This window comes from Toxotes jaculatrix, chromosome 4 (genome assembly GCF_017976425.1).
Source record: "Toxotes jaculatrix isolate fToxJac2 chromosome 4, fToxJac2.pri, whole genome shotgun sequence".
Taxonomy (NCBI): Eukaryota; Metazoa; Chordata; class Actinopteri; family Toxotidae; genus Toxotes; species Toxotes jaculatrix.
The window spans coordinates 8667915-8685283 of NC_054397.1; the positions used below are offsets into that span (position 1 = coordinate 8667915).

The following is a 17369-nucleotide window of genomic DNA, read 5'->3' on the forward strand; positions in this document are numbered from 1 at the left end:
AGATTCCCATTTTTTGTGATCTCAAGTCATCAGTGTTGTCAAGTTCAGTTTGATTTTTAATTGTGCAGAAGGTGCACACAGCTACTTGTGTGATGAATGTGTTTGTGATTACTGTATACATTGCCTGGTCTGCTTCATGTCATGTTTACTTGACGAAGCTTCACAAAGATTCAGTGAGATCAAAACGTTGCTATATTAAATTTATTGGCCACTATCTTCACAGTGTGTGGTTCTTTTACTGGCTCTCTGTCTTCAGTTTGAGTTTTTGATTCAGCAGCTATAAAAAGTTTTTTGGAAGTGCCCACTCTCTTCCTTTAACTGTAAGTGACTTGTTGTTTTCTCATGAATTTTCTAAGGAACTCTACTTCATGATTGTTAAGAAGTTTTGTTAAACAGGTCTCGCTTGCCTCTGTCTTGAGCCTATACAACTCACCCAGGTGTCAACACTCTCACCCTGGGCGGGCCTGGCCATGCTGTAACCTAAGATCTTGGTCCTTCTGTTCCCCACAGGGTAACTTGACCCCCGATTGCTTTGTCATGTGCCAGAAAGAGAGGTTCCCTCTCCACACCCACCGTTTTTATCCAGCCAGCACAACATAGACACATCAGTGTTGTCTTTGCACATTCACTTCAGCTTTTACGGTTAAATTTGGTATTTAAGTCGGCCTGCCTCAAAGGATGTAGGTTTAATAGGTTTAAGCCTCATTTGGACTATGTGGGCGTGTTTGCGATTATGTAATACAGGCCTTTTGAACTACAGTGTGCGAAACATGTGCTGCATGTGTGTCTGCAATATGTCTGTGTGGGATGTTAATGGTGCTTTGATTCTTTTTGTCTGAAACTATTTGTGTTATTGAATGTTCTAGTGTTTTGTCCATGTGCTTTCTATATGTCTGTGTGCCTGCACTTTAAAATAAAATCCAGGGGCTTTGCAGGGCTGCTTGTTTCTTCATCCTGTTTTTGGAGGGAAGGGTCTGATGCTCTTCATGCTGTCTGAGTCCGGGGCTTGGCCCACTCACAAAGGACACCCTGTGGATGGAAAAACAGCTAAGGGATGAAAAAACCCAAGCCCGCAGCATTGTTAATACGGTCAAACTCTTAGCCCAAAACAACAACAACAAAGCTTTAGTTTGCATTCCTCACACTGTGTTGGTATGCTTCCTGATCTGTCTGATCCCTGTGGTGGTTTGTTTGTCCACTTGGTCTCATCTATCATTTCAAACTCAACATTTCAAACAGAACTGGAAACGTTTCTGGTATTCAGTTGATCATCTCATTTTGGTGCTCAGGTTTTTTAGTGCTTCAGTATATGGTTGGTGAAACTTGTACAACGTGTCCGTACATAGATTCCCTCTCTTAGGCAGTAGAAGGAAATGAAGCATTTTTGGATAAAGCCCTTATCTTATGATAAAATCCAGTGACCACTCAGACAAGTCTTTCTTGTATTCTGTGGAGAGATTAATTTTAGCCCTAAAGAAAATGTTGTGCCTGAACTTCCATGAGTCAGCAAAATCAGGAGTTCGTGACCTCCTTGAGTCTGTATTTAAATGAATCACTGTTGGATGTGTTCTGTAAATAAAAGCACAAACATCATGATGATGAAAACACAATTTACAAGCAGGGGTACAGTGTCAGTGTAGTGTCAAAATTGATCAGCTTCTAGCTTTGTATTTATTTTGAAGGCCTGGAGAGGCCTTTCACTCTTACTGACCTTTATGTTTTAAACAACAGCCTGTGATGTGACAACAGTGCATGATATATAAACGAGTTTTGAAACTGTTTTGAATTATAGTGGAACGGGGGCATTTTTATCATGTTTCTTTAGTGTGGCCATTTATTAAATGATCCCAGATAAGAAGGGAAAGGGGGACTTTCTTTCTCATCAGTGTACTTAATGTACTGTTGGATAAGGATTTCATTACTAAACTGACCTTTATTTATGTACACTGAGTGAAAGTAATAAATTTTATCTGCCCATGTCGCTTTTTTTCTGTCCTTTGTGTCTGATTTTATACTCTTCTGTCTGCTTTGCGGTGCCTTGTTCTGGCAGACAGCAAATCCCATTTGAAATGAAAGGCCTAATTGCCTGTTTCTCCTTATAGATTTGGTTATTCACCCCAATCAGGGTGCTAGACCAAACTATGTGGCTTTTGTTCTGGTTATCCCAGACGCATATTTCTGGTTGCGGGCCTCTTCCCTCTGGCTCTCAGTATTCTTCAGTGAAGGCAGTGCAGCTGGTGGAGAATGCACACAGAGACGCAAGCTATGCTAGGACACATTGGCTAAACTGGAAAAATAAAGCATTTGGCCAGCCTGTGGTCAGTTGGGAATGGAGCAGTCATTGTGAGAACACACATATAACCTTTGGCCTCATTTCTGTGCTCACCCTGCAGGCATGGAAGAAGCGGTGGTTTGTTCTTCGCAGTGGCCGTCTGTCAGGCGACCCAGACGTGTTGGAGTACTACAAGAATGACCATGCCAAGAAGCCCATCCGCGTGATTGATCTCAACTTGTGTGAGCAGGTATGGTTCTTCATTACTACCATCCTGAAAATTTAAGAGCCCAGTTCCACATTTCTACATATATAATTAATTCTTAAGAGCGTCCAGTTGTAGGTAGCCTCAGTTTGAGACCCTTTAAAATCACAGTTTTACATTTGGGGCATTTGCATTGATTATGACTCTCAAATCAAAGATTTAAGCCACTATTTTCCTCCCATTTGAAAAACCCTGCTAGGCTGAGGATATTTTGGAAAATTCTTAATTTATTTTGGTCAGGAAAAAAAGGTAGCTTGAATGTAATCATCAATTCAAAGGAGCACGAACTAAAGCTACATTTTAAAATACTTGGAGGTTTTTGAGGTGCAACTTTTACACTCAGGAGGTTTTTCATTGTCTACCTGTAAATATTCCGTCATCCATTTTTTCTTGACTGATGCCATATCAAGCTAAGCACTGTTGCTTGATCCCTCAGGTGGACGCTGGGCTGACTTTCAACAAGAAGGACTTGGAGCACAGCTTCATATTCGACATTAAGACCATTGATCGTGTCTTCTACCTGGTTGCTGACACAGAGGAAGAGATGAATAAGTGGGTTCGCTCTATCTGCGATATCTGTGGTTTTAACCCCACCGATGATGGTAAGGATAGACCTTAGATAGTTAGTCCCCTCCATTAAACACCCTCTGTAATGTATGTACATAAATACAGGAAAAGCTGAGTTCCTGTGCTGCAGCATTAAATCGGGTTATATCCCATCACCACCAGTAGGCAAATATATTGCTAGAATTGAACAATATAATATTAGATGATAGGCTAACTACTGTACGTCTGATTGGTCTCTCTCTCTCTCTCTCTTTTGACTGTTGTGCCTCTCAAATATCTGCCTCTTTCTCCGCCTAGTTCTCAGCCAAGGTCTAATGATCCATGTGTTGATCCATGTGTTGTGTTGAAGCTCACGTTACTCTTGTTCCCAGTACTGGATAATCAAAGCATTGTGTGCCTGTCGGTCTCACTGCCTCTCTTTGGTTCTTACCCTCTTATCTGGTTCTCATTCTCTCTCGTTTGCATACTCTTGTTTCCCACTCTGTCTCTCTGTCTTTGAGCCTAATTGCAAGCCGGGCTATTTGCATCTCAGTTTTGGTCCTCTCTTGTTTCTTCCTCTCCTCATGTAAACGTGTAAGCATTTTAGGGTGATGAGAATTGGCAAAAATAAGTTGCGCTAATTCACTGTCTGGCATATCACACCACTAAGATTCTTTTAGGTGAAGAATGTACTTTTTAAACCTGGCAGCTGAGGCACTAATTATTCTCCTCCAAGGCTGTCCTCTTCACAGTATTGTGACTATGCCTCCACCTCAGGTACATAGCTAGTGTTGCAGGGCAACCCTGATAACAACATTCATGGCACTTCTGCTGCACAGTTATTGAAACTAGCTGTTAAAACCCTGATGTGAAAAAAAGATAAGACTTTTCAAGGAGAAACTAGATCTAAAGACAAATACCTTTGCAGATAGCCTCCTCATAGTTCGTCTTACAAAAGAATGTCCTTGGCTCTCCCTTTTGCGACCGCTTACACTTCTCTGCATGAGACCCAACTCCTACTCTTCTGTTGTGCGTGGCCACGCTAGAGTGCTTCATGGCTGGGCAGATATTAGAAGAGAAGACATGGGGGGCGATGGCTCTGAGAGAAAGTGTAGGAGGGAATGATGAGTATGAGCGGAGGGGATTTTCCCTTTTTCCTATTTGAATCAGCACTTAAACCTTCAACCAACAAATATGAAAAAGGGAAGAAGATAGCAGAGGAGAGAAGAGCAAATGATGCATGCAAAGAGAGAAATTGACTTTTAAAAGAAGAGAAAGAGGGGACCTTGCATTTGATAAAACCATGGCAGTTACTGAAGAGAGTGGGAGGAGAACTGTGAAAAAGGAGAAAAAAGTAGAAAGGTGTGGAATGAAAGCATAGATGTATTTCGAGCAGAAGGGTTTGAAAAGGACTCTGATATTTGAAAACTGTGACAAAGCAGAGACCTTGAGGAAATGCTGTCTGAGAAAGTGTGTGTGGGATTCTGGAGGTAAACACAGCATTCAGACTGTTTATGAATAAGTGAAGCTTTTAAGTGAGTTCCATGAGTGTGTGTGTGTGTGTGTTGGACGTGAAAAGAATAATGAAAATACTTGCTCATGATGGGTTTTTTTTGGTGTAAATTCACAGCAATGACCACAGTGAGATTAAGCCTGATACCAGCTCTGAGTGCCAGTGTCATTTAGGGAATATTATCACAAATGTCACAGTCGTCACCTCAAGCTGGACTGTATACGATATTTGAAAGGTATTATTTCTCTTGGGAAATCAGCCCAAGTGAGGTTATAAGTTGTTGTGGCTTGGATCAGTTGAGAAGGGGGACCCTGTGTCTTAGCTGCAGGCTAACAGCTTTGATTTGGGGTTGACTTTAATAAGAGTATAGGGAGCTGTCTGAGGTGTGTCCTCGAGTAGTTCTTTCATAAGAGTGAGCCTACGCACACCAGCCCCTCAAGTTCGGACATTATAGAGATGTAAAGTTGATGTAGTGTCAGTCAAAATGCCGTTGGTGACTATAGACCATTACATTGGAATTGGGTTGCTAGGAAACAGCTTGGGTCTAAGTTTACTCTGCCAGAGCTGACATTAGCAAACACAGCTTACTGTTTACTTTCTGCCTAATATCATCAGTCACCAATATCACCTGCACTGTCTCTATGGGCTCTACAGGTCCACTGAAGTAGCAGATCCTGACCTGTTAGGACTGGGGATTCAGAAGGAGGCACACAAATGCAAAAATTTAATAATGTGGTTATAGTCCAACATCAGGATTATAATAGGCTCAGTACAAAGGTAGTAAATCCAATGTAAGAAGTCCAAACAAGAAATTGGTCCAGTAAAATCAGTCCCCTGGATTTAATGAAATACATGCAGTCGAAGTCCAGCTGAAACAAACAAGGAACTGATGGTTTCCATACAGATTATACACGTCCAGCTGGTGAAAATCAAACTTCAACTTTACATAGAGTGAATATGTGGCTGATGATAATCAAATGTGTGCTTTGTGCTGCCCTGATTCATTACTACAAAGCCACTGTACAGTGTGTAAGCCTGATCAGTCATTCAATGACATCTGCTGAGCCGAGTCTGACAGATCATGATGGTATCTCATTTTTTACTCACTAGCTTACAGTCTAAACAATAACCCCACTCATTCATTATATGGCATTTGTTGTATGAAATGGCACTTCTGAGTTTTTTCCCCTGTAAGTCACAGTGTAGTTAGTTTATTCTGTTGTTAGTGGAGGAGGTCATCAATTCAGAGGCGGTAACCCACCTCCTCTATAGTCATCTGTGGGAAACCCGGTGCTTTATTTGACCTTTAGTGTTTTGAGGCACACATGGCTTGGTATACAAAAGAAGATAACACATAAACATAAACGGTGTTGAGAGGAGTTAATCCTAGCCTTCTTGTTTCTCTCCCCACAGAGGCAGCAAAAGCTGCTCACCAGTCAGCCATCGGAGGCCTGGTAGTGGATACCCCCCCACATCCAACACTGGGTAATATATATAATATTATTATATATATATATATATAATAATGTAATATATAATATAATATAATATTGTTTGTCCAGCAGCAGGAGTGCTGTCCGGCGTGCCTCCTCCATACCAACCAGTCAGTGTGCGACATCTGGACTCTCAGTCTAGTTCAGAGGAGCCTCAGGATTACCTGTGGCTGTCCAACTGTGAGAGTAAAAAGCCTGAACCCAACAGGTGAGTTTGATTGTTTCAGTTTATACTATTGGTGTATGTATTAGTCTATATATTCACTGTGTTGGAGTGCTATACTGTGACCTAAACTTCTCTCTGTACATCTTTTCAGCCCATTTATTCTTTTTGTACATTTCATCTCTACTGCCACTCTTGTCCATGTCTGTGCTGTGTGTAGCTCAGTGCAGCTTCACTCTCCATTGGAGGGAGACCAGGAGTATTTGCTCCTGGAGGAGTGTGAGAGCAAGACTCTTCCTCCACAGGCTAGTCTGTGAGTGGCCAGCCATCCAGCTGGAACTGCCTGCTTGTGTGGAGTGCTACACGTGTATATAAAAAAAGAAAACAAGACAGACCAACAGGGACACGCAAACAGTTCACACACTCCACTGTAGATAAGTGTAGCTTAACTAGGTCTCTGTCTAGATCAAAACTGACTGAGTTGTACTTTAACTAACATTATATTGATTTTTGTCATTGCCTTCATGTTTAGAAATTACACAACAGCTATTGACTACCGCACTTGTCCACTTTACCCAAAAAGAGATGCTTATATGGCAAGAAGTGCCAAAGATTAGTGATAAGAGGTGCCTGAATGTAACTTTAGGCTACTAACGATGGCTTGCAAACAGTGCTGTGGAGTTTTACCATGATCTCTTAACTTCTCTAAATAAACAGTTTTTTTCTGTGGATGTTTAATTCTCTGGTGTATATATGTGTTCTCTTCTCAGAGCCCATGCTGAGTGTTCCAAGTCTACCTCTTCAGAGACAGACCTGAATGACAACCTCCCCTCTCACCGGACGCCCACATCCTCCACCTCATCAGCTAAACACACCTCGCACAACGGCTTCTTCCCACAGCACCCACCCCCTGCCTCTGCCTCTTCCATCTACGACTCGCCTCCACCACGTGGTGCCTCGCTCTCCACTGATAGCGGCCTTTACCACCTCCCTCGCAGCTACTCACAGGACACCGTTCTGCTCCCCAAGTCAGCCTCGTCCCCTTCCGCCCATCCAGACAGTGGGGATGCCTCTGAGCTTTATGTCTTCAACACACCGTCGCGGAAGCCCTCAATGGAGACACAGATGCGCAACCTTTCCATCAGTTATGATATTCCACCTACACCTGGTGCAAACTGTACCTACCAGGTGCCCCGCACTGTGTCGTCGTCTGCAGGGGTAGGAGGCTCAGAGGGCGGGGGAGATGTAGTCCCCCCTCCCAGACCACCCAAGCCTTCGCTCAGTTCCACCTCAGGACCCCCTCCACCCCCTGCTGAGCGCTCACCGACGGACACTTATTGTGTGCCCCGCTCAGCCTCAGAGACGGATGGGAACTACTGTGTGCCTACTAGTGCTGGGAATAAGGCATTACGCAGCAACACTATTGGAACTGTGGACTGTTCGCGCCTCCGCAAAGGTTTGTGTCGCGAGGGTTTTTTGTTTTTCTTTTGCTCTTGGAGTAGAGATTTCCTGTGCACTGGAAAATGAATGAAATAAGAAAATATGCTTTGTGACCCTGAAATATAAAAATCTAAATATAGTGTTTAATGGGACATACACATTCACAAAGCTACTTTCCTCCATAAAATTTTGACCTTTATGTGCAGTGATATTTTTCATCAACTCGACACATTATAAAGGGCCTTATGTGGCTTTTGCACAGCTTTTATGTCGGCATTTAGTACCCTTTTCACTTTCTTTTGATGGATGATGAGAGACATCACTGGAGCTTTTGGCATGTTTTCTTCCGGCTGCAATCCCTGTTTTCGCCTTTACTCTTCTGTTCACAATCCATTCAGACTGTCAAAAGTTTATCAGACCTGAACACAGAGCAGTTTTCTGCAGATGCCTTCAGGGTCTTGACGATAAAGGAATTTAGCAGTGGTTGGTGCAGCAATTCATATATAGCTCCAATATGCAGTTCTAACATTTAAAAGCAAGCAAGGTACATTAATAATCATCTTCAAATGTCCTCACTTACCACAGATATCTTTGGATAATTATCAGTGGTACCTATCTTGTGCATATACAGTACTATACCATCAGTATAACCTTGGTAACATTGGTCCTGTCCTCTACACATGTTGAAAATTCTGACAATACAAGACACATTTGTGTGATGTATTACATTTTGTATTATCCTTTGAAGTGGGAATTCACAAGTTCAAATATCACATCACAACAGTTTCTGTGCACCATCATCACTTTCACTGTGTATCTAATCAGAGGATTCTACTAAAATCTGACAAACCAGAGCTTGAGAGAATCTTCGGAATGGACAAGAGATGCCTTTTAATTATAATGTTATAATTAGAAAATGAAGTAGTTATAATAATAAAAGTTCACCTTAATGGTACAAATCCTAAACCAATGTAAGACACTTTTAGTTAAAAAGGCTTAAAATTAGTTGAACACACCTTTGTCACAAGAAGAGAGAAACATCTGGTGTAAAGACAGACACAACATAGTATAGCCTTCCACTTACTCCTCCCTCTTGTGGTGACAAATGTCATTACAGAAGTATTAACAGCAAGATAATTGTTCACAAAAACCATGAGTCTTAAGTCTTTGGTGAAACTCAGTAGTTATTATTAAAGCTGTCAAACTAGCAGTCATTGCACAGAAAGTGACTATTCCAGGTTCCTCTGATTATGTGTTGTAAAATTTCACACTGAATTGAGCTTCAGGGGCTGTGGTGCATATTTCTCTGACCATGACACTGGCTTGAAGGATTGTAATTTCTGCTCTGTGTCTTGATGACTGATGAACAGAGCAGGCTGTCCAGAGGTGCAAGGGGAGCCTAAATCAAAATACGCTGTAATGAACCACTGAACGAAAATAATCCAGCATACATGAATTATTTGCACTGTAATAAGCGTGGGATTTCATCTGAGCCATTTGAAACATATTAATATTGATTTGTTTGGATGCAGTTTCAGTATTTCGCCAAAATGACATGTCTCACTGCAATTATTCCCCCGTCATGGTCTTACCCCACTTAGTCTCCCTCCGCTGACACTCTCATTCTCATTTGCCGTACAAGCTCTTCTGAGCACTGCTGTGGTTCTTGTGGCTGTAAGTGAAATGCATTAGCGACTCAGTGCGTAATGAGAATGCAAAAAACAATAATAGTGTACCTCACAGTAGAGGTACATTATTGGAGAGCTCTATCCCACTAAATAAATTAATCTTTGCAGAGTCATGAAATCACATATTTTAATTGGCCCTCTATTGTGTATATTATTAGGATTATGTTATGGCATTTAGCTCTGGTATGGTACGTCTAATATAATATCACATGCTGTGTTCTAGAAAAAATAATGACATGCCAAACAACGATTACCACTGCTATTTATTCCATTAACTTGCATTGTATATTGAAATTATATGTATATGTGGTAATTTGATGCATTTTAAAAATTTATTTATTTATTTATTTTTTGCAGATTTTGGATCCCAGGACTGCTATGACATTCCTAGATCATTCCCCTCTGACAAAAGCTGCTCCTTTGACTTCAATGAAAGCTTCAATAGCTACTTTGTAAGTGATAAGCTCATAATACTGTTGATCCCTGATTTAAAAAGTGGCTGTCGCCTCAGAGGGAAACTTTGATGTTGAGATTGTGGATGCTTTGACAATCTTGAATATCAGTCTTTTATGATAGAGATGAAACATTTTCAAATGCGCCCACTATTGACTGCGAAAATGACTTTTTTCTGTGTACAGCAAAGACTTTTGTGCAATACCCTGTACTCCCTTCTAAAGGTTGCATTCCTGTCCTTTCTCCATGACACTGAGTAGTGTTATGGAGCAAAGAAGGAAAAAGCATTCCAGTGCAGGCAAGGGAAGCCTAAAATATTAAAGTTATTGTGTGGTCAATCTTCCTCACTCTCCAGGGAATAAAACAGCATTGTAATAAATGTTACCACGCTAACGTTTGTGCACAATATTACATGCAATCAAATCAGTGGCTACAGTCTTGCGTGATAGAGACGAGTCCAACGAAACCATGTACTGGCCACATTAGCCTCCAGGCTACAATGGCAACATGAAATGACATCAGTTTACTTTATTGTGGATAGTAGAAATGTACAGGATGATGGACATATCAGGTACACTACTTGACAAAGACAAATTCTTTTTTTGTTTGTGAACGTGCATGTATGCCTTGTCGCCATCAGAAAAACAAAGGAATGATGCCAGTGGGTAGCCAGTCCACAGAGGAGGTAGACCAGAACTACGTGCCCATGAGCACTAACTCCCCGTCACATCATCACTCAGGCAGTTTGCCAGAGCCAATGCACGAACCCAACTACGTGCCCATGACTCCAAGCACCATGGAGTTCTCCTCTTTGGGAAAGCAGGTCCCCCCGCCCGCCCACATGGGATTCCGCTCAAGTCCCAAGACCCCTCCTCGCAGGCCAATGCTTAGTGACTGCCAGCCCCCACCTGTGGACCGAAATCTCAAGCCTGATCGCAAAGGTGAGTGGATAATAGGTGTGCATGCATGTGCAGCGGTGACTTGGTTCGTAAATATTCTGTAGATTTATTGCATTGGTGCTGCAGGTTTGACGCGTGCTGAAGTCCATTCTTGCACTTAACTTGCTTCATTATGCCAAGTATTCACTAATGCAACAACTGTCCATGCTGTGTCTCCAAGCTGCTATTCTCTCAGTGCTGGCTCATGGTCATAAAGCCATCATTTCCAAACATTCTCAAAGAAGTGTCATTCTTTATCACGCTTTAGTTGCCGTTATTAATGTGGAAAACTGTTTTGTCTCATTTTGTCTCTCTTGGTTTGTCTGGTGTATTAAATACCACCATCTTCCTCTGTGCCTGTCCTTAACCAGCTTATTTTACCTCTTGGTGAATTAGTTTAGCGCCTTTTTGCATCCAACACAGTTAGCTTCTTGTCAAAGGAACTTTTGTCCTGAGCTCAAGAGGCTCTGTACACCATTTTGGAGGGGGCTGGTCCCTGTGCCATGTAGTGACCGAAGCCCGGAGTGGTCACCTCCATCCCCTTTGTTCCCTTCATCTGAATGGAGCTCTTTGATGAAAGACCTAATAGCAAAGGGAATTACAATCTGGGCAGATTGAAAGGCAGAGCAATGGGCAACGAGAGAAAGAGAGTTGAAGAATGACAAGGAGACAAGGAGTCATCACATAGGCAAACCAAAAGCCAGGGCTGTTATTGTTACTGAGGAAAATAGGACATGTTATGGAGTCTAACATTTCCCAGTAGGGAATCCTCCCATGCATGTGGCCTTTTTTTCTGTGACCTCTGAGTCAGTCAACTCCAAATTTGGCAGGCATCATCACTGGACTATCATGATTAAACGTTATAAAAAGATTTTTATTCTCCAAATCATCTGACTGCTCTACTACAGGCCAACCAATTTCAGTGCTTTCATGTACTTTCACAGTCATGATTATTTCGGTACAGGGGACCTTTGAATTAGAGCAATTATAACTCTTACATTTTGTATGTTAAATCGTTCCTAGTAGAAGGCCTGTTAGACCTTTATTACAAAATTTATAAATTCAAGTGTAGCACTATTATGTATGCCCAATCTCCCTGCATTTTAAAAAAAAATCATTCTTTAAAAAAATATAAGTATTGGTACAGTATATGGCAGAGATATGTCTGAATTTCAGATTCAGGACTATAGCTCTTAATCCACTGGATGCAAAATAGAAGTTTGTTTCATCAATTTGAAAAAGGTATGAGAGGAAAGAATACTGTTTATAGTTTGGGTCTTGTCTCATTCATATGTTCTTCATTTACCATTTTCTTTGTTCACTTTAAATTCTTGTCTGACACTGTTCACCACAGCATCTTATGTGACTGTCTTGACAATATTTGTTTTGGTTTTATCATGAGAACTAAGAGACAGAGGTGTTGCACATCCAGAATAGCCATTTTTGGTCAGTGTTGAGACATCTGCAGACACTCTCTGTCTTTTGATGGCGTCACATCGATGTGTTTTTATATTATCTAAAGCCCTTTGTAATTGATTATTTGAAAGGTGCTATATTATATTGCTTTAGCTTAGTTTCAGCCCTCTATCCCATTACCTTGGCACAAAATGTAGTTTGCTTGGGTACGTGGATCTGCTTGCATCTGCAGTTTGACGTCCTTGAATATTATGGTAATCGGACTGAAACTGAAGATAAGTGAACATTAATGAGTAACATCTCTATTCAGAAGCATTGATATGAGGTATTTGTTCTTATACCTTATGTTTAAAGCTGAGAGTATGGATGAATACATTTTAGATATAAGCAGAGTATCACGTTTTGATTTCTCCTTAGATATTGTTCATTTCTTTATTCACCATGAGCCATGCAAAAATTCATCTGGTCTAATTCTGCTCACCGCTAACTATATTCATCTTTTGTGCACTTCTTTCTCTGCTCATCTCTGCCGTATGCTCTGAATGCTTTGACATCTGTGGTCAAGGGCAGTTAACAGCTTTCATTTTGTTAACACTGTTTGCGAATCCACTTACATTAATTTTCTGAGTTTGAGATTGTGCCACATTTAGGCTTCTTTCAGCACTGCAGACAAATGTTGTGATCAGTGTGTTAATGTAAAAAGAGCTATGTGCCTCACCAGTGAGTTATTGTGTTCTACAGATTTGTTTGTGCTCTTCTCAACATGACATGATTTCTCAGTGTACTCTCAGTGCTTATACACTGCTCATCGTGCATGCACAGCTGTGATGTCAGTCTTTGTGTGGGAAGCCGTGGTGCATGGAGTGAGGTGCATGTTGGGCAGTATGGGTCTGCTGTTGTCATGACAATCATCCTCTTGATAACTGTGCCGCACAAAAAGGTGATTGGGTGTACGTGAGGGTGTAGTTTTGTTTTTCAGCAAAGTCTCATCTTTTGCTTTGCATGGCAGACCAGTTCTTACAGTAGGGCTCAACTGTTGTGATCACCAAAAATTTTATAATAAGCAAAGTCTTCTTTCACCAATCAGGTCAGAGTCCTAAAATAATAAGAGCAAAAGGTGTCGGTTTAGAGCGAACCGACTCTCAAACCGTAGGTGAATTCCCAAGGGGACGACGCAAGGGTAGGTACTCCACACTGAACTACCTTTGTGTGTCTGAAAACTTTCCATTCTTTGACCTGTCCAAATTCTACTTCATCTCGACTCTTTGCATGTTGTAAGTAGTGTACCGAGGGCTTTGTCTTGTTTCTCAGGCCTGTTGGTTCTAAATGAGATTAACTATGCGCACACAAGACTTTGTAAAAATGTACTTTAATATTTACTGTCTGTGAAGAACGCACCCACCCAAAGCTACCCAGACATGAAATTTTAATGTTCTAAATCCCAGGTGGGGGTGGATGGGTGTGTGCTTCACACATGGTGGATTGCAGTTGTTACAGTTTTGGAGCACATGAACATTCACAACACATCTTCAAAACTCAACTGTCATTACCACCTTACCTAATTTCCCCCTCCCTCTGATGTGACCTCTTACATGCAGTCAACCAGTTATCATAAGTTACTAACATTTCTCTTCCCAAACATTTCTTTTTATGTTTGTTGTTTGCATTTTAACATATTATTAAATATTGTGCTTTCAAAACACACACATTCAGATGCAGCAGCGACAACAGCATCATTGTCATAAAAACACTCACATGGGTTCTGGAAAGAAGTAGATAGCTCCTCAGGAGGAAATTGAACAGTGATATCATCAAATGAAAGAGAGACTCACATAAATGACCATATCCAATCCACGGCTTCTGTACATACAGCATGAACTGCCAGTGGCTACCTTCTGCATAAAAAAAATATAGTTTACAATGATTTAGTCCAACTCCTGTGACAGAAGCCGTGGGTAATGAGCATGTATTGTGAACTTCTGTTGTGAGTTGCTCTGTAGTAGGCTCTGATAACATGTGAGCTGATATATTGCACATAATTTTACACTCTACATAAGGCTCATTGTTTTCAGCAGATTGGCTCAAACTATGCTTCACACAGATTTTCTGCCCTCGCACATGCAAAGATTGTTTTCCTGCTACAGAAGTTTCATTACTGTTTACAGCAGACAAGATCTGCTTGTGATGAGACATACACGTTGGGTAACAGACACAGAAGGGATAAATGAGGCTAAAATGAATATCAGCTCCTGAATATTATTTATTGCTTCATTAATTAATTTATCATTTGTAGAGCAATAAATAATGAAACTAGAGAGAGTTGCACTTCAAGTGGCATTTTAATTTTGGATTTTCTCTCAGGTTTTTAAATTATCTGAAGCTTTGTATATCCAATTTTCAGGCGTTCAAAATAAGTACAGACAAATTCATTTTTCTCCCCCAAATAAAAGTGGAAAATAAAGAGCCATATTTTTGGTGTTTACATGTAAATTCATTCTAGTTTTGATCTGCATTAGAAACTATTTTGTGATATACAACACTAAAGTTTGCACACATAGGTTGATTAAATCCAGATTATATACAACATTTCTGCTGTTGACCTTTGCCACTCTTACATACATATACCTTAAGTATGGGTCTGAAGTAGTGACTGACTGTTATGTGTACCTTGCTTCAGGAAAACCCGCTCCACTGGAGATCAAACCACTGCCAGAATGGGAGGAGCCCTGTACGCCTGTCCGCTCGCCTGTCACACGCTCGTTCGCTCGGGAGTAAGTATCTAAAGTGTCCTGCAGGATTTTTCATAATTCTACATTTTGCTAACAACTAAGGGCATGTTCGCACTACTCTGCTTTCCCATGAGCCTTGCTTTTATTTTTAGTTTCAAGTCAAGTGGGAATGCTGTCTCAAAAGAGGCACTGTGCCGCACTTCTTACTAGGAAGAGAGGAGTGCTTTTAAAAGTTGAGAAAAATTAAACTTTTTCAGAGAAACATAGGGCACGGGACAATGAAAATAAATTGCTGCACTTCATCTCCTGGTGACTAAAGCCGGTGATGTTGTTATGGAAACGGTGTGCGTTGTCCTACCTACTCTTTATATTACCAACACAAAATGCAGTTGAAGTTTTCTTTTTTAGGAAAATGTTCGTTGGTGTGAACATGCCTTTCGTAGTGGATATAATTAACAAAAGAAGTAGGCACTAACACTTCATGCTATACTGTAGTCACTTTGTGACCAAAGTAGCACTGCTCATACAAACAGGTCTGGGATCTGCCTCAGAGCTGCATTATACTGAATGCAGTTTGTTGGCTTATCTGGGATGAGGTCTATTTCGGTGCTTAGTGCTGCAGGGACTCTTCTGGCTGCAGTTGTTTATAGCTGTGGCTGTTATGTCTGTATTATATTTTGTGCTCACCAGAGACTGCATTTGCCTGGAAGTTGGTGTGTAAATATTGTGAATACTGCTCAGTCTCTCTAGGTTTCCAATGCCAGCGAGACCCCCGTCAGTGCATAGCATGGCCTCCAGCACTGACTCCGAGGAGTGTGACGAGAATTATGTAGCCATGGGGTCTAATATATCCACAGATGAACCAGTATGTAACACATAACTATCCTCTGAAATAAGAAGTTGCATGATTACCTCTTTCTTTACTTCTCGAGTCACAGATAAAGCTATAGAAAAAAATGTGATAAATGTCTAATTTGATTTTATTGTGATTTTTTTTTATTTTGGTTCCTGGAATCTATGTTGGCCCATTTCATAATCTACAGACAGATTTCACAACAGATGCACCATAAATACAATTGAAGATTTTGTATGAGGTAGACAAAAGTTTTTAGCATTGGACACCATACAGCCTACAATGTTAAGCTGTAATTGTTGTACAGAAGGTATTAGAAATCCCATTTCCAGTCCTTGCTCCTCTCCCTAAGCCTTACATTAGTCTGGACAAATTACTGGTTGCTGCAGACGGACTCCTCGCCACTTAAACTCTTTTCTTTGCAGCTTCCTCTCATCCTGCTGCTCTGTTTTCTTTATCCTCTATTTTTGTTCTTTTGCTTTCAGGTATTGTGTTCTTTAAAGAATGCTTGTTTTTGTCAAATCAGTACCCAGACTGTAGCTCAGAAGATCCGTATTTGTGATTTGGGCAGTGGGCGAAATGGAATCAAGTTGAGGTGTCTTGTAATCTTTCAGTAATGCTGCTCAAACATGCACAATTGGCTGATACAGCATTTTCTATTCCGAAGAATAATATTGGGTACATCAGCTATACACTGATGGTATGCCAATGGGGATACTTGCGCCTACAGTTTGGGTATTAGATGTACCTTTTTCTTATTTTTCTTGCTGTAACAGTTTGTTTACATTTTTTCCAACATTTGCTTTAATATTGTCTGCCGACTTCCTGTTCTTTCTTTACTCATGTGAATTTCTTTCTCCCTAGTTCCTCATTTCTCTGACTTCACCAGGCTCTGGCTTCATCCATTTTCTTTTTCCTGCATTTTGTTCTTGACCATCTGCTGTTCTCTGTTTTTTTTCCCCTTTGCGACTACTTCCTTCTTACTGTGTGTAGAGAGGAGTCCTTCTACTGCACAGTCCCCATCACCCCCGTAAAGAGGGAGGTGGAGGAACTTGACACCATAGAGGAGGTGAGCAGGGTTGCCAGGTTAGACATGCATGGCCTGCCCTGTCAGAACAGCAGAGCTCACCATTTCATGGTTTTGTCCTTAGATAAAGTTTTATCCTTCAGAACAGACTTTGCGGTGCTTATTTCAACCCCCAACAACAGCTACAAGCTACACAGTTTGCAGTGATTATTAGATGTTATATACCATCACTTTCCTTGCATTAGTATGTTCTAGTTTTTTCACCATCCTAGTTCTAATAACTCCACCCCACTTGCAGTTAGAAATTAACACTGTCTGTAGGTCCAACATTAGTGTTGTCACAATACTAGAATTTTGACTTTTCTTAAAATTTGATGTTAAGATATAATAAGAAAAAGACAGGAATACACCGAGTAATGTCACTGACTCACTGCTTTTTTTCAATACAAAAATATGGAAAGCACCATAAAATATCAAAGTAACAAAATTATTCAACTGTAAGCAATCTGGTGAAGTAGTAGAATCCTTCAAAGAATTCAATTGGAGATATGTAAAAAATCATGTAGATGATCA

At 40.8% G+C, this 17369-nt stretch overlaps 1 protein-coding gene across 6 annotated transcripts in view; it reads left to right on the plus strand.

Moving 5' to 3' along the window:
* The window catches only part of gab1 (GRB2-associated binding protein 1), a 50389-nt gene that overhangs the window by 30327 nt on the left and 2693 nt on the right, over positions 1-17369 (plus strand). For 3 of the 6 annotated variants that reach the window (XM_041035765.1, XM_041035771.1, XM_041035770.1), the window contains 11 exons: positions 2394-2522; positions 2974-3139; positions 6010-6081; positions 6159-6297; positions 6473-6565; positions 7023-7708; positions 9738-9832; positions 10474-10774; positions 13275-13367; positions 14865-14958; positions 15658-15781. In XM_041035765.1, coding sequence (XP_040891699.1) covers positions 2394-2522; positions 2974-3139; positions 6010-6081; positions 6159-6297; positions 6473-6565; positions 7023-7708; positions 9738-9832; positions 10474-10774; positions 13275-13367; positions 14865-14958; positions 15658-15781 — 1992 coding nt within the window. Of the gene's footprint in view, positions 1-2393; positions 2523-2973; positions 3140-6009; positions 6082-6158; positions 6298-6472; positions 6566-7022; positions 7709-9737; positions 9833-10473; positions 10775-13274; positions 13368-14864; positions 14959-15657; positions 15782-16762; positions 16839-17369 lie in introns of all 6 variants that reach the window. The other 3 variants (XM_041035768.1, XM_041035766.1, XM_041035769.1) reach the window with 3 other exon arrangements.